Source organism: Salvelinus namaycush, chromosome 7 (assembly GCF_016432855.1).
Source record: "Salvelinus namaycush isolate Seneca chromosome 7, SaNama_1.0, whole genome shotgun sequence".
NCBI lineage: Eukaryota > Metazoa > Chordata > Actinopteri > Salmoniformes > Salmonidae > Salvelinus > Salvelinus namaycush.
In genome coordinates this window covers 17,317,541-17,344,553 of record NC_052313.1, presented here as the reverse complement: position 1 = coordinate 17,344,553, position 27,013 = coordinate 17,317,541, and the positions used below count along the sequence as shown (strand labels likewise).

At 41.8% G+C, this 27,013-nt stretch overlaps 1 protein-coding gene across 1 annotated transcript in view; it reads left to right on the top strand.

The window, feature by feature from the left end:
- Positions 1-27,013, top strand: part of LOC120050632 (piezo-type mechanosensitive ion channel component 2) — a 129,646-nt gene that overhangs the window by 23,924 nt on the left and 78,709 nt on the right. The window contains exon 3 of the mRNA XM_038997218.1: positions 7,611-7,653. Within this exon, the coding sequence (XP_038853146.1) occupies positions 7,611-7,653 (43 nt within the window). The remainder of the gene's footprint in view (positions 1-7,610; positions 7,654-27,013) is intronic.

Here is a 27,013-nt window from a genome sequence, read left to right as displayed (position 1 = left end):
GCCCACATTTCATAGGTACGCAGGTAGCAGTACAGATGGTTACAAAGGAGAGGATACAACTTTCAATTTCCTGTAGCTACTAATGTAAACAATGTGTCAAACGCAATAACAACATTGTAGACATGTCCCACAGTAGGCTGTGTGGAGGTGGGAGGTGAAAGGCATCTCTGTCAGAGCTTCAGTCGTATCTTCTATATCTGCATTTCACCCCTTGTCACGACTAATAACCAGAGAAGAGTGGTGAAATCTTCAAAACATCTTTTTTCAAATGATCGACTAATTGGCCCCAGCCTTGCCTTGAGTGGGCCCCTCGGTTTTGCCCTCTACTGACTTAGCCTAACTAGGATGTGTGCTTGGTCAGTCAGCGAGCAAGCGGCAGCCATGTTTGCCAGGTGTACGTCCGTCCGTTTGTCAGTCTGTCCCATGCTTGATTTGGGCAGGAGCTCACCGGAACTGAGGACCGGCACCTCAAATGTTCTACAGCTTGATCTCCTGTTCCTCTTATAGAATATTATCTCCTAAGTATTGTGGAGCTCCTGCACCTAAATATAAACAGTACTGGCACCCAAAATGAGTACCGGTACATATTTCAGTCAAATACTGAGAAGTAGAGGTTAGGATGAGGTCAGTAATAAGAGACTTCTAGGAAGGAAGAGGCCTTTATGTTTTACGTCCTCCTCCACCGACATAAATACACTAAAACTCAATGTCTGTTCCTCGACCAAAACACTATTAGCTCTTAATTCAGTAGCTAATATATTCACGGAGGACCCCCCCCCCCCCCCCAAAATAACCTAATTGCAATTGAATCCCACAATGCACATAAACTGAAAGCATTTCCTTGGTAGTTGGAAGTTAGCAGGTTTTTACAAGGTGTCTCATCCGCAGTTTGCTTACAATGTCGAAGCATTATGGAGGCGTGTAGAAGTCTGGTCTAATATATTTCTATGATGTTCTGTAAGACTTTTAGGCATAGTTTTACCCGAACAGCCATCATCTGTAAAATAACCCATGTTCAGCCATATGAAAACATTCACCTCCCTCTCAGCAGAAAGAAACCGCTGCCGGGGGAGTTGAGGGATTGTTTTTAGACTGTCTTTGCCACAGGTGTTTCTGAATTGCTCATTGTTATTTCGAAATGAACTGTTGCAAGCTGTCTCGAATGAACACATCGCAAATAAAACTCTTTTCATCACCCTTGACACGTCACAAATTGAGGATTTTCCTGGGTTTTGGCGTTTTTATTTGAGGGTCCTTTCGTGCTTCCTTGTCCTTCCTACCTTCCTTGTTTCCTTCCTATCTCCCGTTGCTCTATATGGAAACACTGGATCCCTCATTTTCACTCTTTTATTGGCTACCTCCTTTGAGCTAACCATTTGACCTAATACCCAGGTGACTTCCACCATTTCTGTGACCATGACATCATAGAGAGATAGAGACAGAAAGGCTAAGGGGAAGTAACAGTGAATCTGTGCTATACTCACTATGTACAGTAATCAGTGTTAGGCTAATCCAGGTATGTAGTGTGATCTAAGCAGGGGCGTTGTATCGCTGTTGACAGACAAATGTTATAATTACTACTTCTGAGGCTTCGCTGATCCACCAGACTGTTTGATGGGCAGCTTGTGTCTAATTGAAGTGCTTTTCTCCCAGTGATATCCAGATGGGATTACCACACCGCACTATAGTCTAGATATGGCTTCTTCTAGACAGGTTGTTGCGTCTGCTATTCTAGTTGCCACCATACAGTTTAAACTACTGCATTAAATGTGTACATATCAGCTATCAAAGAGAAAAGACTATGAAAGAAAATAATGGTCATGAATGGTAATTCAATTTCATGATTTAAGTGGTAGACAAATCATCATTACAAAAAATGTGCAGTTAACACAACTATAGTACGAGGCATTGTTTAGACATGGCTGGTGCATTTCATTGGCTACTGTTCATAACAAAAGTAACAGATTGTTTTAATTTCAACCGGGTGGAAATACACAGGGGATTTGCAGTTTTAAAATCCACAATTATGTATTTGAGCACTGATGCCATGACTAAATATTATAGCTGCGTTCAATGAGGTGTTTCTTCACTAATGAGCTGAATTGTGGCTGGTGTGTGTAATGTGTGTTTGTGTGTGTGTGTCTATTTGCGCTGGGGGCTGTATAGGCTCATTGCCTGCGCTCCATTGCCTGCAGCCCTGGACGTTATTACAACGCTACGTTATTCCCGCGGCACCACATTATTGCGCTCCCTCATTTCCCGAGCCACTGCACCCATCTGCAGGGAGCTGCCAAACAGCTCCTGTAACCACAACGTTGCTCCACAAAGCCCCCACTCACTCTCTCTCCTTCCTTTCTCTCTCTCTCTCTCTGTATACATCTCTCTCTCACACTTTCTCCTCTCTTTCTCTTTCTCACTTTCTCCCCTCTCTCTGACACTCTCTCTTTCGTGTAATGTGTAGGCCTATACTGTAACTTTAGATGCAGCTTACTAATGGAGAATGCTAAGAAAAGTAGCACCTGTTGGTTTGCCTGTCTGGGATATTAGTAGGCAGGTCACCCGTGATACAAGTCAGTATTTGACGTCCATCCATGTCTGAGGACATCGGGAGATGTTGTTGAAACCGGCCACTAGGGGCAACAGTGAGCGCTGTTACCTTCAAATATGCCTTGGTGTGGCTATGGCGTTGTGGAGGGGGATGATGGATAGGCATAAGCATCTGCCTATGGTTCCAAAGGTTGCATGTTTGAATCCAGCGAGAGAAAGTTGTTTTTGATATTTTTGTTTAAAGCCTATCCCAAACATTAACCCTTACCTTGAGAATTCTGAGTTAATGGTTCAATTTATCCTTGGAACAATACAGAGAAGTAACCAAACAGTTTGAAATTTGACATTTGAGAAACGTGGATGAGCCTCTAAATCTGACGTGAGCCTGTGAGACAAACATTACGAGCCAAATTTAGAGGTTATTTTTTACCAGAGCTTTGTAAATAACTTTTTTATAGTTTTATATTGTAAATCTAAAGTTGGCCTATCCTGTCAGCCCAGTTTTTTGCAACTCCTACTATAAGTGTCCAGAAATATAAACACACAAATCTAAAGCAGCGCAAGGCCCCACTCCTCATGACTCCTGTGACGGCTGGAGTTTCAGACGTTGAAAACCTGGACTCGCTACGTCAGATTGAGTCAGACAACCTCCATGCATCGTAGTTAGAAAAACAACTTGTTAAACACGCATGACATTTTCCCATGGCCCGGCATAAATCTGTGTCTGTAATATTGTATTAATGCGAGAATAAATTCATGTGGATATATGATCTTGGTTTGGCTCCATTTCATCATTGCAGTACGTTGTGGTTGTGGCCTTCTCTTATAGACAATGTCCCGGCTGTATTACAACCATAAAATAACAGGGAGAAGGGAGTGAGGGAGGAAGTGGAGAAGAAAAGGTGCACATGATGTAAGCGAGAAACTGTCGTAAAGTAAACTGTCCATGAAACAAACGCGTGTGCCCCTTCCTCTTTATTAGCTTAGCCATGGCCTCTGCAAGGGAACAATATACAATGTGGAATCCTTAAATGAAATGTTCATGGTCCGCTGTCTAGCTGCCGATAGCAACACATACAGCAACACATACATTGCTCATAGTATACCTCGCCATAGCACAGGTGCTGTATCCATCACAGGGAGAAACAAGTACTTGCTGGTAGCTGGCATCAAAACAGCTGAGCCAGGGAGGTTCATTTTGAGGATAATGACTAGAATGTTAGCTAGACCCTCAGTGTGTTTTTTTAAATGATTTTTTATTATTAACCCCTCAAAACACCAGTCTAAAAGTCAACAGTGACGAGGCGACTCCGGGATGCTGGCCTTCCAGGCAGAGTTCCTCTGTCCAGTGGCTGTGTTCTTTTGCCCATCTTAATATTACATTTTTATTGGCCAGTCTGAGATATGGCTTTTCTTTGCAACTCTGCCTAGAAGGCCAGCATCCCAGAGTCGCCTCTTCGCTGTTGACGTTGAGACTGGTGTTTTGCGGGTACTATTTAATGAAGCTGCCAGTTGAGGACTTGTGAGGCGTCTGTTTCTCAAACTAGACACTTTAATGTACTTGTCCTCTTGCTCAGTTGTGCACCAGGGCCTCCCACTCCTCTTTCTATTCTGGTTAGAGCCAGTTTGCGCTGTTCTGTGAAGGAACAGACTAAAATTACATTTTCTTTAACTGCAAATCAGTTCAGTATATGCATTACCTGCCTTGTGTTGCTCTTGTTTTGATTGTACACAGCGTTGTACAAGATCTTCAGTTTCTTGGCAATTTCTCGCCTTCATTTCTCAGAACAAGAATAGATTTTCAGAAGAAAGGTCTTTGTTTCTGGCCATTTTGAGCCTGTAATCGAACCCACAAATGCTGATGCTCCAGATACTCAACTAGTCTAAAGAAGGCCAGTTTTATTCCTTCTTTAATCAGCACGTCAGTTTTCAGCTGTGCTAACATAATTGCAAAAGGGTTTTCTAATGATCAATTAGCCTTTTAAAATTATAAACTTGGATTAGCTAACACAACGTGCCATTGGAACACAGGAGTGATGGTTGCTGATAATGGGCCTCTGTACGCCTATGTAGATATTCCATAAAAAAATCTTCAATTTCCAGCTCCAACAGTCATTTACAACATTAACAATGTCTACACTGTATTTCTGATCAATTTGATGTTATATTAATGGACAAATTTCTTTTTTTCAAAAACAAGGAAATCTCTAAGTGACACCACACTTTTGAACGGTAGTGTATGTGCTATGCATTTCGCCAGGATTTTCGCATCACAACATTGAAGTGTTACAGACCTCCAGTTTTATGAATGGACTGGATCTTTATACTTACCACCTAGGTCCTGTTTTAGTAGTAATGAAATTAGACCTTGTTGAGTACCTGAAAGTCTACCATTTGTATAAGAGTAATTAAACATGCAATAATGGATCTTTGAGTACATCAAAAAAGGTCTGATATACCTCTACTGGTATACCGTCAAGCCCTGGTGTTTTTCCAGGCTGAAAAGATTATATGCCTCTAAAAGTTCCTCTTCTGTAAATTGGCCTTCACACAGGTCTTTCTGTAAATGTGTTAATTTGACATTATTATTATTATTATTATTATTATTATTAGTAGGAAAGAAATCCTTACAGTTAACATCATTCAGTGGAAATGGAGGAGACTGAAAAGAAAACATATGCTTAAAATATTTTGCTTCCTCTTTCAAAATATAATTTGGTGAATCACGGATAACTCCATCATTTGTAACGAGTTTCTGTAAATTCCTTCTGGTAGAATTTCTATGTTGAAGATTCAAGAAAAATGTTGTGCATTGTTCACCATTTCCCATGCAATTCGCTTTATTTTTGTATTACATTACACTTGATCGTTCTTGAATAAGTACCTCCATTTATTTTTGTTTTTCCTCTAACCTATTTTGTGCCTCTATAGAACAGTTTCCATTACTACCTGCTCTGTTACTTCCTCTATATCCTTTATTAGTCTAATCTCTTTTGATCTAAACTGCTGTTGTTTTAATGATCAGTATTGTATTGAATGGCCTCTAAAAGTACATTTGAAAGTGTCCAATACAATAAGGGGATTTTGCTGTGCAAAATAAAGTAAATTCTGAATTATTTTGTCTTAGTTAAGAACAAATTGCCAGCAAGAACGAGACTAGGAAGTAATCAAGACGGCTAGCTTGATTAAGCCTCCTCCATGTATATCTCACTAGGTCAGGGTTTTTCAACCTCCATATATCCACTAGTTCTAATGTATCCATGATCTTCGTGATCTCCTTAAGTGCTTGAGGGTGATAGTTTGTATAGTTTGAGCTATATACAGGGTCAGTGAGTGATTTCCTTTATGATAGGTTGAGGTACTTAAAACCGTATTATAATCTCCAACCATAATAATAGATTATTTCGTTGCTTGTGAGCTCAATAGATTATTATATATATTTTAGAAGAAGTGTGGATCATCATTATTTGTCCCATATAGATTAATTAGCCAGATCTGTTTTTGGTCCAATAGCATATTTAAAGTAATCCATCTTCCTTGCGGATCTGTTTGCACAGTTTGCACAATATGATAAAAATTTGTGTTAATTAGTATAAATCACCCCTTTTGAGTTTCTTTGCCCATGACAAAAATATATTTCTCCCTCCCAGTCCTTTTCCCACCCAATCTCATCTATATTTGTAGAATGAGTTTCCTGTAAACAATAGATATTATATTCTTTCTCTTTTAGCCATGTAAAAATGTGTCTTCTTTTTTTATGATCTGCTAAGCCATTACAATTATAACTGGCTATACTTATTTCCCCACTTACCGTAATGATACCCAAGTTTCAATTATACTTATCACAACCAATGTTTGTAAACTTACCATTAAAAAGCACCATGATGATAGTGTGTTTTAGAGAAATGGCTACGCTCTATTAGCATGTTATTACAAATGAGTTACTAATATGTAACTACATGTTAATACAATGTTGTTACTTCAGTTGTTACTGTTTAGTTACATAAATATAAGGGCAACTTAAGGTAAAGTGTTACCAAGAAATGTATTATTGATAAAGTTGAATAATTTCAAGTTAAGTACAGAAAGTACTTTCTCAGCACTTTCTCAGTTAAATTCCTTTTTTAAACAGGAAGTGGTCATCAGTCATCCCAGTGGTGAACTTGTCTTCTCATCCGAGTAGGGCTTATTAACCAGGCAGTTAACGAGCTAATGACAGAGCTAATTAGCCGCCTGAGCACTGACTCATGGATCTGTCGTTAGGGTAACTATCCTCAGATCAGCTGAAGGGGGGCGGTGTGTTGGGAGTTGGCACTTGGCTGTAAGACAAATCTCAACTCCCGTCCAGAGGGGGGCCTCCACACACCTGGACCTGTCTCTGTAAACAAAAAGCCCAGGAGTCCAAAGCCTTTCAAGAACATTTTTGTTTTTCCCTGAGTCGTTAAATCAACGTGCGGGTGGACAGCGGAGTTTCGTGTCATAAACACACAAAGAGGCGGAAGAGAGGAGAGAGAGGAGTTGTCTGCCAAATGCATGAGTCATGTGAGTCACAGGATGACAACTAACTGTGAGACGGAGGGCGTTCCAAGTGGCTGTCTGGTGCACCCTGTGTGTGTGTGTGTGTGTGTGTGTGTGTGTGTGTGTGTGTGTGTGTGGTTTACCTTCGCTAACATGTGGTTTAGATCTGTGTTACCGTCCTAAGGAGGGTCAGTGTGCGTGTGAAACGATTGGATTCAAGGTTAAATTATTCATGTAATCTGTATATCATTTGAAAGATCTGCCACATTGGTGTCAGAAGTGGGATTGCATCCCTGTGCAGACATAGAAAGTTTATCGAGTCAAAGATGGATTGGTACAACTTCAACTTTTCAGTGTATTCTAATGGGGCTCAGGCTGTCAACACTCCAGGTTGAATGATGGGGAGGCTCTGTGGGATAACAGAAAGTGCTTCATGAAAGCCTGCCATTTGAGCAGCTGCCATCTTAAGTCCACCTCAGGAGTTGGAATAATGGTCCACTCTGTTGAGCGAGGATTTTGACGTCTATATTTTGTGTTCTTTTCAGGTTCAACATGGGAGAAGTCGGTTCGACAGCTGGGCTTTGAAAGGTAAGAGACCAAAGCTTTCACATTAAAATCACTGTACATAGCTCAGTTTGATTCCCATATATGTTTTCATGGTGTTTGTGTGGTAAAGTGGGGAGTATCCTCCCACACCCCACAGAGGACAACAAGAAGGTTTACTTGTTCTATTGTACGTCGCTAAAATCCATTCTATGGCATAGTGCCATAGTACTCGTTCAATTGAGCTCAACTGAATGATTACATTTCACCCAATACACTCAGTCATTTGGCAGACACTCTAATACACTAGAGCAAGTTAAAACACAGCAGCCAAACAAAACAATCCATGTTTCATTCTCATCTACTTTCATTGCCATATGAACCACTCAGGTAGAGCCCTCATCGCAGCATACAAATGACTGTTTTCCCAAGTGGGTCATCCATAAGGTTTTTAATCAGGTAAACGCTCATAGGGCCGCAGGGCCGGACGGTGTTCCAGGGTGCATTCTCAGAGCATGCTCAGAACAGCTGTCAGGCATATTCACAGACATTCTCAACCTCTCCTTGTCCCAGTTTGTAATCCCCACATGTTTCAAGCTGACCACCATCATTTCTGTTCCCATGAAGTCTTAAGACTACCTGCCATAATAACTACTGCCCTGTAGCACTTATGTGATCATGAAGTGCTTTGAAAGGCTGATTATGGCACACATCAACTCCATCATCCCAGACACCCTAAAGCAGGGGTGTCAAACTCATTCCATGGAGGGCCTAGTGTCTGCTGCTTTTAGTTTTTTCCTTTCAGTTAAGACCTAGACAACCAGGTGAGGGGAGTTCCTTTCTAATTAGTGGCCTTAATTAATCAATCAAGTACCCCAGGGAGGAGCAAAATCCATCAGACACTCGGCCCTCCGTGGAATGAGTTTGACACATGTGCCCTAGACCCACTCCAATTTGCATACCGCCCCGACAGATCCATACTGTAGACGATGCAATCTTCATTGCACTGGAAACGTCCTCACACACCTAGATAAGAGGACTACCTATGTGATAATATTGTTCATTAACTACAGCTGAGCGCTTAACACCATAGTCACCAAGCTTGGGATGCTGGGCCTGGACACCTCCCTCTGCAACTGGATCCTGAGCTTCATATTCCTCTATGTCGAAATCAATAAGGATTTAAAATGGTCCACACACACGCAAACAGTCGTGAAGAAGGTGCAACAGCGCCTCTTCCCCCTCAGGAGGTTGAAAAGATTTGGTATGGGCCCTCAAATCCTCAAAAAGTTCAACAGCTACACCACTGAGTACCGGAGAAACAAGTCTGACACAAACAGGCTCCTGAACAGATTCTATCCCCAAACCATAAGACTGCTATATACAGTTGAAGTCGGAAGTTTACATACACCTTAGCCAAATACATTTAAACTCAGTTTTTCACAATTGCTGACATTTAATCCTTGGAAAAATTCCTGGTTTTAGGTCAGTTAGGATCACTACTTTATTTAAGAATGTGACATGTCAGAATAATAGTAGAGAGAATGATTTATTTCAGCTTTTATTTCTTTTATCACATCCCCAGTGGGTCAGAAGTTTATATACACTCAATTAGTATTTGGTAGCATTGCCTTTAAATTGTTTAACTTGGGTCAAACATTTCGGGTAAGTTGGGTGAATTTTGGCCCATTCCTTCTGACAGATTGTCCCATTCCTTCTGGTGTAACGGAATCAGGTTTGAAAGCCTCCTTGCTCGCACACGCTTTTTCAGTTCTGCCCACACATTTTCTATGGAATTGAGGTCAGGGCTTTGTGATGGTCACTCCAATACCGTGACTTTGTTGTCCTTAAGCCATTTTGCCACAACTTTGGAAGTATGCTTGGGTCATTGTCCATTTGGAAGACCCTTTTGCGACCAAGCTTTAACTTCCTGACTGATGGCTTGATGTTGCTTCAATATTCTCACATAATTTTCCTACCTCATGATGCCATCTATTTTGTGAAGTGCACCAGTCCCTCCTGCAGAAAAGCACCCCCACAACATGATGCTGCCCCCCCCATGCTTCACGGTTGGGATGGTGTTCTTCTGCTTGCAAGCCTCCCCTTTTTCCTCCAAATATAACGATGGTCATTATGGCCAAAGAGTTCTATTTTTGTTTCATCAGACCAGAGGACATTTCTCCAAAAATTACGATCTTTGTCCCCATGTGCAGTTGCAAACCCTAGTATGGCTTTTTTATGGCGGTTTTGGAGCAGTGGCTTCTTTCTTGCTGAGCGGCCTTTCAGGTTATGTCGATATAGGAGTTGTTTTACTGTGGATATAGATACTTTTGTACCTGTTTCCTCCAGCATCTTCACACGGTCCTTTGCTGTTTTTCTGGGACTGATTTGCACTTTTCGCACCAATGTATGTTCATCAGAACACGTCCCCATCCTGAGCGGTATGATGGCTGAGTGGTCCCATGGTGTTTATACTTGCGTACTATTGTTTGTACAGATGAACGTGGTACCTTCAGGCGTTTGGAAATTGCTCCCAAGGATGAACCAGACTTGTGGAGGTCTACTATTTATTTTCTGAGGTCTTGGCTGATTTCTTTTGATTTTCCCATGATGTCAAGCAAAGAGGCACTGAGTTTGAAGGTAGGCCTTGAAATACATCCACAGGTACACCTCCAATTGACTCAAATGATGTCAATTAGCCTATCAGAAGCTTCTAAAGCCATTACATAATTTTCTGGAATTTTCCAAGCTTTTTAATGGCACAGTCAGCTTAGTGTATGTAAACTGTGATACAGTGAATTATAAGTGAATTAATCTGTCTAAACAATTGTTTGAAAAATTACCTGTGTCATGCACAAAGGAGATGTCCTAACCGACTTTCCAAAACTATAGTTTGTTAAAAATACATTTGTGGAGTGGTTGAATAACTTGTTTTAATGACTCCAACCTAAGTGTATGTAAACTTCCGACTTCAACTTTAGCTAACAAAATGGCTACACAGACTCTCTGCATTGACTGCAGAGTCATTTTGCACTGGCTCTATGCACTCTACACACTCTCTCTATGCACACTACACACTCATACTCACTCTATGCACACTCTACACACTCATACTCACTCTACACACTCATTCACACACACTCACACTGACACTCCAACACACACACAAACACACACATTTAGTTTGTTCACACACTCATTCAGACTGACTCTACACACACGTTGCTACTCTATTTATCATATATCCTGATGCCTAGTCCACTTACCCCTATACGTATCTACCTCTATCACTCCAGTATCCCTGTACATTGTAAATATGGTATTGGCACTGACCCTGGAACTGACCCTGTATATAGTTTACTGACCCAGGAACTGACCCTGTATATAGCTTAGTGACCCTGGAACTGACCCTGTATATAGCTTACTTATGTCGTCATTACATGCTGTTCAAGGCTTTGTTGATGTGATCGAATGCCTCAAAGCGAGATACGTGCAGGGGAGAATGACTGCCCCCTCTCATTGAAGCCACGAAGTTCAAAGGCCGACAGCGATAGCTAATACTGCGCATGTTATGGTTGCATAAATCTCCGACAGGAGACGCCATCTTAACCGATTTCGTTGGCTTCAAATGCGCTATTGAGTCTTCACATAGAAATGAATGGTGTCACTTGATCAATGGCTTTGTCCATTCATATATACAGTTATTGGATACATGCTTCGTCCCCAGCTGTGGTTTGAAAGAAAGGCTAGCTGTAAAATAATAGACTCAACAAACCAGAGATTTTGTGTTTTTTCAGGTCTGAACCTTTACTACATTGTGTCATGACGGATTGAAGTGGGCGTTTATTTTCCCAGCATCGGCTGTTATGGTTGGTGCGGCCGCCGGGTTCACAGAAATTATGGTTGTATAACTTTTGCACATATCCTTACAGCATGTGTGGCGTAAACATAGTAAATTAGCCCAGTCTTCTGCGCTGTGCTGCGTCTGTGTGCTAGGTTAATTAGCAGAGCCATTTCAGGGTTCCCGAGGTGATCCATAGCTACAGGTGCGGTGATGTCACCTTCCAAGCATTGGAACGTGTTACTGCTTACTGGGTTAAAGAAACAGCAAATGGGGGAAAGAGCCAACCCGAATGTTTAGAGTCACGGTAATGCCACCATGAGGGAAGCTGCTGGCATTCCTCAGGTGTTGGATACAGTGATATTGTAATTTTGTCTGGGAGAGAGGGAGTTCCCAGCAAGGCTCGTTGGGTGGTAACTATAACAGCCCTCTCCATGGTCCTCTCTGTCTGTCTGTCTGTGAAATTAGCAGGACAGAAAGATGGCTCGTCAGTGTTTTGACTACTTCTGGTGACATATGGAGCTTAGCCTAATGGTCTTGTTGATATCATTTGGCAAATATGCCTGACCTTTTGCACACTAATAACAGATTTATAACAGATATTTACTCAACTTATGATGTCACACTGTAAACACAGTTCTCACAGGTTCAAGACTGGAAGTCTATTGGCCTCTATGAGCATGCTAGCAGATACCCATACACTTCCAGTCATTGGGCTAACGCTAGTTAGCAATGGCTTTTGAAACGACCTCTAACTTCCTTCGTACTGGACACAGAGACATACAAATGGTATCCCCTAGTTCATCTGACTCTGGGGAAGTAGATAAAGGGCATCATTGCTAAAATCCCGAAGTATCCCATTAAGTTTAGGGTTAGGTTTAGGTTTAGGGTTAAGAGTATGGTTAAGGTTAGGGTTAAGGTAAGTGTCAGTTTTAGGTTTAAAGTCGGTTTAAGCGTCAGCTGTGTTCTTGTAGTCTCTCCCGCTCGGGTCTGTCTCAGCCCTGATGCTGCTGCTACGGCGCCTCTCCTCCTGTTGCTTTGTGGGAGGCTGGGAGACAGGTGAGTGACGGTGATGAATGTGTACCAGACAGGAGCCTGTGGAGCCCACTGAGTGATGGGTCCTACTTACACCCGGCTCTGGAGTGGCCTAGCCCCCTAATGGAGCTCCAGTTTCACATGACATACAGCACTGGAAAGCGAGACTGGGAGCGACTGTAATGAGGGAGGACCATTACAGACAAAGGAAGCTTCAAATGAAGCTGGGGACTTATCAAAGAATCCTTGGGAAATCTACTTTTTTGTGTTATACATAAAAAATGAATCAGAATGTCTGTTATTGTGTGGAAAGGTTGTTAGTCACAATCTCAAGTATATGAGGCCAGGTGTAAATTTGTAAATCTTTATTTTCTTGACACTGGTTATTGGCCTAGCCTTCATTGACTACTAGTCTGTCATATTATTTCACGGCGAAGGAGTGTGTCTGAACTACATTACTTTTTGGTAGTTCCGGCATTCCAGCTTTGCCCCCTTTTGATTATGTAATTTAACCTGGCTGGCTGGGAAGAGGTTGTGAGTGTGTGTGTTTGGCAAGAGGCTGGGACTTCGGTATGAGCCATGTACCTGGCTGGAGCCTATAGCCAACCAGTAGTATTAGTAGTTTACGTAATATGACTGTCTGTCTGTCTGCTCTGTTATCAGCACCATACGTTAGTGTTAATCAAAATCAAATGACATGTTATTTGTCACATGCGCCAAATACAACAGGTATCACCGTGAAATACTTACTTACAAGCCCTTAACCAACAGTCAGACAGTAGAGAGGAGAGGAAACGTCACTGTCTATCATATACATTTCTGTGTAACAAATACCTTTCTGTCAGGGTCAACATCAGTGTCTGGCATCCACATTTTTAGGTTTATAATAAAAGGACAACCCTTTCTGTCAAATTAAAACCTTAACTAGATTTAAGTTAGACTTTGATGTATTCACTGTAACACACAGTTGCTGTTGTGTTCCCCTCAGTAGAGTGAGATGAATTGACTTGGAATGAGCTGGGTCCTCTTGGCTGACGTTCAACTGTGTGACGCAACAGTGAGGGGAATAACAGCGTGGAATTTACCCATCTCATTTTGTATTTCATTGTTTCTTTCCTTGGCAGATTCGGTCAAGCTGGTCTACATAAATGGTTTCTTTTCTGCGGGAAAGATTTCTTACTAACAATGGGCATAAAAGCTTGAAATGTGGTCACTGGTTCCCATAGGAAATGTGTTGCACCTAGAATAACCACATGAGAATGGAGATTTGTTGAGAGGGATGTACTGTACAGTCCCTTCAGAAGGTATTCATACCCCGAGACTTATTCCACATTTTGTTTTGTTACAGCCTGAATTCAATATAGATAAAACATTTTCTTTCTCACCTATCTACAAACAATGCCCCATGATGACAAAATGTAAACATGTTTAGAAATGTTTGCAAATGTAATGAAAATGAAACACAGAAATATCTAATTTACATACAGTTCCATTCAAAAGTTTGGACACACCTACTCATTCAAGGGTTTTTCTTTATTTTACTATTTTACTACATTGTAGAATAACAGTGAAGACATCAAAACTATGAAATAACACATATAGAATCATGTAGTAACCAAAAAAGTGTGAAAATATATCAAAATATATTTTAGATTTTAGATTCTTCAAAGTAGCCACCCTTTGCCTTGTGGAGGCCAGGTCATCTGATGCAGCACTCCATTACTCTCCTTGGTCAAACAGCTCTTACACAGCCGGGAAGTGTGTTTTGGGTCATTGTCCTGTTGAAAAACAAATGATATAGTGCGACTAACCGCAAACCAGATGGGATGGCGTATCGCTGTAGAATGCTGTGGTAGCCATGCTGGTTAAGTGTGCCTTGAATTCTAAATAAATTACCGACAGTGTCACCAGCAATGCACCCCTACACCATCACACCTCCTTTTCCATGCCTCATGGTGGGAACCACACATGCGGAGATCGTCTGTTCACCTACTCTGCATCTCACAAAGACACGGTGGTTGGAGACAAAAATCTCTAATTAGGACTCGTCAAACCAAATGACAGATTTTCCGGTGTCTAATGTCCATTGCTCGTGTTTCTTGGCCCAAGCAAGTCTCTTCTTGTTATTGGTGTCCTTTAGTTGTAGTTTCTTTGCAGCAATTCGACCATGAAGGACTGATTCACGCAGTTTCCTCTGAACAGTTGATGTTGAGATATGTCTGTTACTTGAACTCTGAAGCATTTATTTGGGCGGCAATTGCTGAGGCTGGTAACTCTAATGAATTTATCCTCTGCAGCATAGGTAACTCTGGGTCTTCCTTTCCTGTGGCAGTTCTCATGAGAGACAGTTTCATCATAGCGCTTGATGGTTTTTGCCACTGCACTTGAAGAAACTTTTAACATTTTTTAAATGTTCCGTATTGACTGACCTTTATATCTTAAAGTAATGATGGACTTTTGTTTCTCTTTGATTATTTGAGCTGTTCTTGCCATAATATGGACTTGGTATTTTACCAAACAAGGCTATCTTCTATATACCACTGCTACCTTGTCACAACACAACTGATTGGCTCAAACGCATTAAGAAGGAAAGAAATTCCACAAATGAACTTTTAACAATGCACACCTGTTAACTTCTCTGGGATATGTGGGACGCTAATGTCCCACTTGGCCAAAAGCCAGAAAAAATGCAGCGCGCCAAATTCAAATATATTACTATAAAAAATCAATCTTTCATGAAATCACACATGAAAGACACCAAATTAAAGCTACACATGTTGTGAATCCAGCCAACATGTCTGATTTCAAAAAGGATTTACGGCGAAAGCACACCAAACGATTATGTTAGGTCAGTACATAGCCACAGAAAAACACAGCCATTTTCCCAGCCAAAGAGTGGAGTCACAAAAAGCAGAAATAGAGATAAAATTAATCACTAACCTTTGATGATCTTCATCAGATGACACTCATAGGACATCATGTTACACAATACATGTATGTTTTGTTCGATAATGTGCATATTTATATCCAAAAATCTTAGTTTACATTGGCGCCATGTTCAGAAATGCCTCCAAAATATCCGGAGAAATTGCAGAGAGCCACATCTAATAACAGGAATACTCATCATACACTTTGATGAAAGATACATGTTTTACATAGAATTAAAGATACACTTGTTCTTAATGCAACCGCTGTGTCAGATTTCAAAAAAACTTTACAGAAAAAGCACACCATGCAATAATCTGAGACGGCGCTCAGATATAACAACATTTCTCCGCCATGTTGGAGTCAACAGAAATACGAAATTACATCATAAATATTCCCTTACCTTTGATCATCTTCATCAGAATGCACTCCCAGGAATCCTAGTTCCACAATAAATCGTTGTTTTGTTCGATAATGTCCATTACTTATGTCTAAGTAGCTACTTTTGCTAGCACGTTTAGTGCACATGTCCAAACGCTCGCGCAGATGCAGGCGAACTCGGACGAAAACTTCAAAAAGTTATATTACAGGTCGAATAAACTGGTCAAACTAAGTAGAGAATCAATCTTCAGGATGTTGTTATCATAACTATCCAATAACGTTCCAACCGGAGAATTCCTTTGTGTCTCTAGAAGTAATGGAAAGCAAGACGATATCATTTGGAATACGCATGACCAGGAACTGGCATTCTGCCAGACCAATGACTGAAACACCTCCCATCCAGCTCAACATCACAGTAGAGGCTTCATTCCACGTTCTACAGACGGTTGACATCTAGTGGAAGGCATAGGAAGTGCAAACAGATCCATATCTTACAGGGAATTGAATAGGCGATGAGTTGAACATCAACCAGCCTCAGAATTCTCACTTCCTGTTTGGATTTTTCTCAGGTTTTTGCCTGCCATATGAGTTCTGTTATACTCACAGACATCATTCAAACATTTTTAGAAACTAACTTCAGAGTGTTTTATATCCAATAGTAATAATAATATGCATATATTAGCATCTGGGACAGAGTAGGAGGCAGTTCACTATGGCCACGCTATTCATCCAAAAGTGAAAATGCTGCCCCCTATCACAAAGAAGTTAATTGAAATGCATTCCAGGTGACTACCTCATGAAGCTGGTTGAGATAATGCCAAGAGTGTGCAAAGCTGTCATCAAGGCAAAGGGTGGCTACTTTGAAGAATCTCAAATATAAAATATTTATTCTACAAAGTAGAAAATAGTAAAAATAAAGAAAAACCCTTGAATGAGTAGGTGTGTCCAAACTTTTGTCTGGTACTGTTAGTATTTACACACCTGAGTCATTACTTTGTAGAATCACCCTTGGCGGCGATTACAGCTTTGAGTCCTTTTGGGTATGTCTGTATCAGCTTTGCACGTCTGGATTTGGGGATTTTCTCCCATTCTTCCTTCCAGATTTTCTCAAGCTCTGTTAAGTTAGACGGGGAGTGGCGGTGAACAGTAATCTTTTCACAGATTTTCAATGGGATTCAAGTCTGAAGCCACTCCAGCATTGCTTTGGCTGTATGCTTGGGGTCATTGTCCTGTTGGAACGTAAATCTTCGCCACAGTCTAAGGTTGTTTGCACTCTGAATCAGGTTCTCATTAAGACTTTGCCTGTATTTGGCTTCATTCATTGTTCCCTCTATCTGCTGAAAATACATCCCCATAGCATGATGCTGTCAGCACAATGCTTCACGGTAGGGATGGTGTTAGATGGGTGATGAGCTGTGCCTGGTTTTCTCCAGATATAGCGCTTTGCATTCAGGCCAAATAGTTATATTTCTGTCTCATCAGATCACATAATCTTTTGTCTTATGCTCTGAGTCTTTGATGTGCCTTTTTGCAAACTCCAGGTGTGCTCTCATGTGCCCTTTTTCTCAGGAGTTGTTTCTGTCTGGCAACTCTCCCATAAATCCCAGATTGGTGAAGTGCTGTAGGTTCTCCCATCTCAGCCACGGAACTCTGTAGTTCTGTCAGAGTGGGCATTGGGTTCTTGGTCACCTCCCTGACCAATGTCCTTCTTGCCCAGTTGCTCAGTTTGGTCGAACGACCAGCTCTAGGCAGAGACTGGGTAGTTCCATATTTTTTTAATTTCCCAATGATGGAGACCACTCTGCTCTTGGAAATTGTTTGAAACCCTTCCCCAGATATATACCTCATCGCAATCTCGGAGATCTACAGACAGGTCCTTGGACTTCATGGTATAGTTAATGCTCTGACATGCACTGTCAGTGGGAACTTATATAGACAGGTGTGTTTCTTTCTAAATCATGTCCAAACAGTTGAATTGGATACAGATGGACTCTAATCAAGTTGTAGTGACTTCTCAAGGATGATCAAAAGGAAATTGGATGCACTTGAGCTCAACTTGGAGTGTCATACCAGAGGGGTGTGAATACTGATGCACACTGTATTTCTGTATTTCATTTTCAATATATTTGCAAAAAATTTGAAAAACCCGTTTTCACTATAGGGTATTGTGTGTAGATGTGTAAAAAACATTTTTTTAAATCCATTTTTAGTTCAGGCTGTAACACAACAAAATGTGGAATAAGTCAAGGGGTGTGAATACTTTCTGAAGGCACTGTATGTATTAAGCAAGTGACCTCCGTCATGTGATCTCCATCGTCGCTTCAGGGCAGCACTTATGTCCTTCTCTATTCCTCTTTGGGAGCCTTCTACCCATAATACCCATAACCATGTTTTGTGGTGGTTGGTGCATCGAGGTAAAAGTCACTTTTGTTTCCTTTCACATGGAGATAAGCTTAGGATCATGTTCACAATCTGATGTTTGTGTGTGTTAAGTCCAACTGGGCTTTTGTATCTTATGTTATTTACTCTTGCTTCATTGTCTACATTGAAACAAGATTTCCTCTTTATCATATCGACATCCCCTAACTATTGTTCCGAGGGCAGCTGAGTATTGTGCAACATTTCTAGAATCCTATTCCCTGATAGAATCAGGGAATATCTCCAGACGTGGTTTGATTTTGTAACGACTACTGTTTATTTAGTCTGTGAAACAAGACGTTTTACGTGGTGAAACCCAGCGCACTCAAAGACTCCAGTGTCTGCTTTCTGTTCCTCTGACTACTACACAGTCCAACAGTTTACATACTGCATGATGGTGCTTTGAACTGTGACATTTCTATACTATGTTGTTGTTATTCGGGGAAAAAGAGTCATGTTCACACACCCAAACTAGCGTACAGTAGCTGAGATGGATAAATCTAGTCAGATTTCCAAGAGCTGTCTGGGTTGGAGCAGGTGGACTATTTCAGAGCTGTGACTGTTCCTTGTTCCTCAATGAAGTCTACTCAGTGCAGCCACCATCTAATTACCATATACATCTCTTAAGTATAATCTACTGCTCCACAAATACCCTAATCTATTAATTACACATTTATTTCTGTTAAACACGGGGTCACAAAACATTTTCCACCCTCTAATGTATAATTCTCAAATCAGTAGTTAAACTCCAGGTCTTTAATAATGTTGGGCTGGATATTGCCAGCCGGCCAGGTGCTGGCCTGGAATATAAACCAGTGATATGTGAGGCCTGAATCGTGCCACTGTGCTGTCCTGTTTCTCTTGGCCCGACAGGGTGCCCGACGGTCTGTGGTACTCTGTGGACGCTGCCAGCCTTGCCCGGACCTCGCCAGGACCGCGCCGTACTCTGAGGGCTGCCGGGGGCGACGCGCCAAACGTCCTCTGTTTACTGTACAAACAATTAAAGCGTAATTGCTGTCTAGCGACGGCCCAGAGCATATTGGCCGACTTGAAACAACCCGGTTAAAGGGATTTACAGGGGATTAAAGGTGAAGTGGGGAGGAACTGTTGAATGTCCTGAGAGATAGAGTACCAGACAACCAGATAAGCAGGATATTGTCGGCGTGGATCAAGATTTTTCCTAGAACAGATCGGTAGGAACACCTGTTGTAATTGAGTATGAGCATGTCTGAACCACCTGTTACAACCACGTGTCACCTGTTACAACCACGTGTCACCTGTTTCATTCACAACTTTACCTTTCCCTTCTTCAGTAGTCAACAACTATATATTTTTTGTATTCGAGAATGAAGAAGCTAAACATGTTCCTCAAGGCTTACACCAAAAAGTGCTTGTACAAGCGACGGACAGAGGTATAAAAAGAAAACCGGGTTGTACTGTGTTATTTGGTGGTCTGTGCCTCTGGTTGCTTCCTGATGTGAATTGTGGCTTTTTCTCCCTCCTTCCCCCCTGCTCGATGACTCAGAGTAAACAGCGGGGCTAAATTAATCAAACTCACGACCTGTCCTCCATTTTGTGAGGAAGTAGTTCTAGTAAACAGATCCAGACTACCCTCCTTAATTAACCCCTTGTGGTACAGTCTTCTTTTAATATGCTGGACGTGATTGGTTGAGTTCCATCATTAGGCCCCTGTGTCCAGTGTTGTGACCCTCTGGAGTAGGGCAAAGCGCTGCCTCAGCTCCGCTTCAGTCCACTCTCCACTAGGCAGAACAAAGGGGAACTATACTACGATGGCCAAGTGTTGGCCGTCTAGCCATTCCAGACAAAACGATTGGAGACAGACTTGTATCTGACATTTGAGACATTCTTTGTGCTGCCAGTAAAATTTCACAGTTTTATGTTCATCGATATTGGAATACTTTCTCCGAAATACGTAGCGTCTCAGACAATAGTAGAAAACATTGTCCTTCCTATGTATCACCTCCTCGACTGGATGGGACCCTTTTTTAGTGTGTGTTTTATAACTGGATGCCATATAACAGTTACCTAACCATGCTGGCTTCTGGTGAAGCCCGATCTCTGCCATTAGGTGTGTCACTTTGCAAACAGCTCATCCTTCCCACAACCTTCCTTCAACCTTCCTGAGGCCTCACGGCCCTAAGTCGACAATTGCAGTCTGTCTGTGTGTCGACTTCCTAATCATCCCGTTAGCTGTGGTTTCCCTAAGCACAGGAACAGTCGACCAGGGCATCGGCTTTCAGGTTTTTATATGCTATATGAGAGGATGGCGGCACAACCGTTTACCATTAACCCTCCCTTGTTATTATCGTTCACCTCGAAGCTTGATGATGAATTGAATTACGTTTGAACCATTCTAGTTGTGTGTCGTTCAGCCTGACATGGATATTACTGTATGTTAAAGTGGGGTTTTCTAAATGACAGTTGGCAGATTGTTTGAAGGAATAACAGTTTCAATGGCACAGGAACAGTTTATTATTGCCATTTGGGAGCTGGAGTTGGCATCCCTGCTCTGTGCATGTGTCTGTCTGTGTGTCTGTCTGTCTGTGTGTCTGTCTGTCTGTGTGTCTGTCTGTCTGTCTGTCTGTCTGTCTGTCTGTCTGTCTGTCTGTCTGTCTGTCTGTCTGTCTGTCTGTCTGTCTGTCTGTCTGTCTGTCTGTCTGTCTGTCTGTCTGTGTTGACATGTGGCAGGAGATGGTCTGCTCCAGAAACTCAAACTAAAGAGAGCACCTTTCCCCCTGACACTCGTAAATACATCTTTGCTTATGTCAATTAACCATCTCCAGAAATGCTACCTATTTATGTTTGGATTCCATAAACAAAACCACATTTTGTGTGCGTGTAAGGTCCATGATATTCAGGACATTTGGATTTGTTGAGAGATACTAGCTGATGATTATGGTATTCATGTTAAACAGTCTACTGAAGCCGTGCGGCTAAAGGCTTGGATCCGAATCGTATGCTGATCATGCACAAATCCGTGGCTTACAGACAATCCTTTCAAAGTATAGGTATCAAAGCACTTAAACCTGGGTTGTTTTTCTCTATACTTAAATCCACCCCAGCCACATAACTCCTGGGCTACCGACTTATTCACATAATTGTTAAATATGATCTGTGTTCACATTTCCTCCATCTCCTTTGATGAACGACATGCTCTCCCAGCTCTGATGTGTCTGAGGAAAGCCCAGAAACTTACCAAGGACTCCATCCACCCAAGCGGTACCAGAGCATCAGGTCTCGTACCAACAAGATCTGAGACAGCTTCTATCTCCAAGCAACTGGACCGCTGAACAGCTAATCAATGACTACCCGCTCTAGCTGTATGGAATATCTGCATTGATTCTACCTGCACTGGCTATATGCATACTCACAGGTGTCTATCTACACACACACACACACACACACACACACACACACACACACACACACACACACACACACACACACACACACACACACACACACACACACACACACACACACACACACACACACACACACCATATATGCTGATACTTCTTTTTAATTTAAGTATTATATATCCTGATGCCTAGTCACTTTACCCCTGCCTATGTACAGTGCATTCGGAAAGTATTCAGGCACCTTGAGTTTTTCCACATTTTGCTACGTTACAGCCTTCTTCTAAAATGGATTAAATAATTTTTTCCACTCATCAATCTCCACACAAAACCCCATAATGACAAAGTGAAAACAGGTTTTTAGAAATGTTTGCAAATTTATAAAAAACAAAAAGCAGAAATACCTTATTTAAATTAGTATTCAGACCCTTTGCTATGAGACTCGAAATTGAGCTCAGGTGCATCCTGTTTCCATTGATCACCCTTGAGTGGTTTCTACAACTTGATTGGAGTCCACATGTGGTAAACTCAATTGATTGGATATGATATGAAAAGGAACACATCTGTCTATATAAGGTCCCACAGTTGGCAGTGCATGTCAGAGCAGAAACCAAGCCATGAGGTCGAAAGAATTGTCCGTAGAGGTCCAAGACAGGATTGTGTCGAGGCACAGATCTGGGGAAGGGTACCAAAAAAATGTCTGCAGCATTGAAGGTCCCCAAGAACACAGTGGCCTCCATCATACTGAAACGGAAGAAGTTTGGAACCACCAAGACTCTTCCTAGAACTGGCCACCTGGACAAACTGAGCAATCGGGGGAGAAGGGCCTTGGTCAGGGAGGTGACCATGAACCCAATAGTTACTCTGATAGAGTGCCAGAGTTCCCTGTGGAGATGGGAGAACTTTCCAGAAGGACAACCATCTCTGCAGGACTCCACCAATCAGGCCTTTATGGTAGAGTGGCCAGACGGAAGCCACTCCTCAGTAAAAGGCACAAGACACTTGGAGTTTGCCAAAAAGCACCTAAAGGACTCCGACCATGAGAAACAAGATTCTCTGGTCTGATGAAACCAAGATTGAACTATTTGGCCTGAAGGCCAAGCATCACGTTTGGAGGACACCTGGCACCATCCCCACGGTGGTGCCAGGCATCATGCTGTGGAGATGTTTTTCAGCGACAGGGACTGGGAAACTAGTCAGGATCGAGGGAAAGATGAACGGAGCAAAGTACAGAAAGCTCCTTGATGAAAACTTGCTCCAGAGCACTCAGGACCTCAGACTGGGGCGATGGTTCACCTTCTAACAGGACAACAACCCTAAGCACACAGCCAAGACAACGCAGGAGTGACTTCGGGACAAGTCTCTGAATGTCCTTGAATGGCCCAGCCAGAGCCTGGACTTGAACCCGATCGAACATCTGTGAAGAGACCTGAAAATAGCTGTGCAGCGACGCTCCCCATCCAACCTGATAGAGCTTGATGGATCTGCAGAGAAGAATGGGAGAAACTCCCCAAATACAGGTGTGCCAAGCTTGTAGCTTCGTACCCAAGACTCAAGGTTGTAATTGCTGCCATAGGTGCTTCAACAAAGTAAAAAGTCTGAATACTTATGTAAATGTGATATCAGTTTTTTATTTGTAAGAATTTTGCTAAAATAAAAATAAAAGTTTTGCTTTGTCATTATGGTGTATTGTATGTAGATTGATGAGGGGGGGAAACAATGTAATCCATTTTAGAATAAGGCTGTAACGTAACGAAATCTGAATACTTTCTTACCGAATGCTCTTTACATATCTACCTCAATTACCACATATTCCTGCACATTGATATGGTATTGGTACTCCTTCATTTTTATATGTTTTATTTCTCATGTGTTTACATCTTTTTTTTCTTCTTCTTGAACTCTGCATCGTTGGGAAAGCGCTTGTAAGTAAGCATTTCACTGTGGTGGTTGTAACCTGTTGTATTCGGCGCATGTGACAAATACAATTTGATTCAATTTGATGGACCTGGAACAAACAATAGTGGAAACCCGCGATAATTCATTAGGAACTTGCACGAGAGATCTGATTGGATTATGGGACAACCAGATATCCCGCTAGGTCGTTGAGATACGTTCAGTCAGGAATTTCAAACCTATTCACTCAGATGTCCTCCAGTCAATGATCTTAGTGGTCTGTCATTATTGGGTCATGGACTCCATATTATCACTCTCATGGGGTGTTCTGGTACCGAAATCAATGAATTAATGAGATTCCTCTTTGGGAAATTGTATTTAATGACTTTTCACAGTGCATTCGTTAACATGTTACATGTGCCAATGCAAGCTGTTGAATGATTGAGTTGTAGTTGACTGTGATTGAAAGAGGGGAGGAAGCGGATCATGTTTTTGTGGATTTGTGAATTAAATACATTTGGCATGTCGAGTGTAGAGCAAACAAAAGGTACAATAGTGGAAGTAGGTGAAAGCAAAGTCCTCCAAGATCTTTTAGGATCTTCTAAGATATTTTAACAATTAAAAAAAAACACCAAGAGAAATAATCTTCTAAGATCTAGAGTCAAGATCCTTGATCATTCTAAGTTTGTCATCGTGATTGCAGTAATTTTCTTCAAATCATATTATTATTAGGCCTCTATGAATTGGAGTTCTTTCTATTCTGATGTGGGTAGTTTTGATATCTTCAAAACTAGATGACATGTGTATTTTGAAATGGTTAAATGGTTACTGTAAATGCAAATAGTTGTGTTGAAGACTTTCTAGGATTCAGGTTGAAATCCATATCACAGGTTTGTGTGTATTAGTTTGAACAACCTTGTCTTGGCCGTACTCTGAGCTGTCTATTCCCTCTCTGGCACCTTGGTGTGTTGGAGCCCTGCTGGGCACCCTGGAGAGCCAGGGGCCCACAGTCTACTCCTATGCCCCATTGATAGACGTGCCAGTGTGCCCTCAAGGCCTCAAGTCCAGTGCCAGTTAGTCTCTCATAACAGCTAAATCGAGTTAGCTCGCTAGCTAGTGCAACATTTTGTTATGGCTTCCGAAATTAACTGCCAGTCAACAGATAGCTCTGTTCACTCTCGGTAGCAGCCTGTCACTGTATCCATCAACCAGTTACATTTCTTCTTGTATGACGACAAGATATCTTTCCAGAGATGAGACTGACAGGCTAAATCTGTACAGTTCATCTAGCCACTTTGATGGCCTCCCCTTTAATGCCGCTTCCTGGAGTAGAGATGGTTAAAGGTGGTTATTTATCACACCCGTATTATCTTCGGTCCCAAATCAATGCCATGTGCAAGGGTTTCTGTTGCCAGCTCACAACTCCACAGCTCTGTCTTTATGAGCAGGACTGAGATGAAAGACTCTTTAAACGGCGAGAGAGAAGCAAACCGTTTAGACACAGAGAGGCTTCATTACAAAGGGCTTTTGTTGACTCTGCTATTTGGGCCCCCGTTTTTTTCATGTGTTTTTATCTAGTGTGTTAACTAGCGCCGTCTGCAGCTTATAAATGTTTTTACGAAGGCAAATATCGCTCGGTTCAAAGCGTCTGCGTCTGTGCCCTCCCCTGGCCGCTCGCCTTTGAACATAGGGGTTCATGCGGAGCGAGCACCATGGGAATCCAAACATTTGTTTAACGTTTTATGCAACACAACAACAAAGCAAAACAAGCATGCGAAAACTCAGATATCCATCTACTGCTTGTGGCAGTATATCCTGAATATCCTGAGATTATACAGCCATTTCTTCTAATACCATCACAGGGGCCCAACTGCCATTGGCCTCTTGGGGAGAGGTTCCTGTGCAATGGCTACCTGCTTTTTAAAAGTGCCTTCCTTGACGCCTTCAAACTGATAACAGAATCCAATTCCCTGTCAGTCTTTCTACCCTACCTTTAGACTCGGTCATCCCTTCCAAACTAACTGACTGTTTACACACTAATATGTAGATAGTTTTTTTCTTGTTTGACCTTGCTCTTTTTCGGAACATCATCACTAATGTTAAGCTCCTTGTGCTCTCCCACGGTGTCCCTGGCCGTGTGTCTGGTGATGTCTAGGTCCCACCCCGATCACACAGTCTCCCAGAGTGCATTGCACTATGACTCACCAGAAATACCAGCCTCCTGAGCTGTCTTTGGTTCATAGAGGGTGTACTGTGTTGTGTGCTCCCACCGCGGCCTCTTATGAAAAGCTCCCTACCAGCCAGAAGCCAGCACTGCGCACCCACACTCCCAATTCACTAACAGAAAATGTAGCTCAAAAGGTTTCTCTGAAAATGTAACTTCAGCTGTTTTTTAAAAACTTTTCTTCTCTCTCACATCTGCCTAGTGTTGCTGCTCACTGCTTTGAACCTGAGCAAATAGAAAAGTTGAGAAGTTACGCTTTTCGATTGAAATTGGGGTTGGGGCGGTGGCATTGAAAGAAGGGCCGTGGTAAGGATTGGATGGTTTAATTTCATTAGAGATGTTTTTTGGGCCAATAGAGGGGGACCAGAGTTGGGCCCACTGTAACGGATACAGCACAGCATACACTTCCAGAGCATGGGAAATAAGAACCAGCCGGACCAGCGCTGTAACAGGGAGGACAGTGGGAATAACCCACGCCTTTTCTGTGGAACAAAATGTTTTCAGTGTATTTTAAGAGGCTAGCGCAGTGCACTACTGAGCAAAGGGCACCCGTAAAACTTAATTTCATCTCAGGCGTTATTTTAGCTCGAAGGGGGTTTTGGAAGTTAGAATGCACCTTTTTTATGACATTTGTTAAAAATGTAATACAGGCCATGCTTTTATTGGTGTGGGTGGAGAAAGGCCTGTAAAACATTGTGTATAGTACACAATGGATAGTACACAATGTATAGGACACAATGTATAGAGACGATGTATAGGACAATGTATAGGACAGTGTATAGTACACAATGTATAGACCGGCTGTACTTTGACGTTATATAGCCATTTCCTTATACCTACTTTGTTTACCTTTACATTGAGCCTCTGATTTACTTCAATAACCAATCCACCGTGTTTTGCGTGAGAAAACAATTCCTGTCAACAATATTGGAATATGAATGAATGTGGTTGGCCTTCATTTTGTTACCAGTCAGGTATAAGAGGAAATACTGCACCCATATATTTATAGAAGAGGAATTCAGACTGTAAACTATTTAACGATTACTCTACTTTGTTATGATCCATAAAAGCCATTAAGAGGAATGTTTTGCATTATATATAAACTAGCTCTTAACCACACCACGTGGTGTTTACCATCGTTTCGTGGTAAAGACATAGATTGTAAATGTACAATTGAAGTATAATTGGTACAGTTTTCATTTTATCAATGCTGGCGTCAAATATCGACACTCAACTTACAGGAAACCTTATAAAACAATACAGTATAGGCTACTGCATCTGAAAACGACAGAATAACACTCAAAG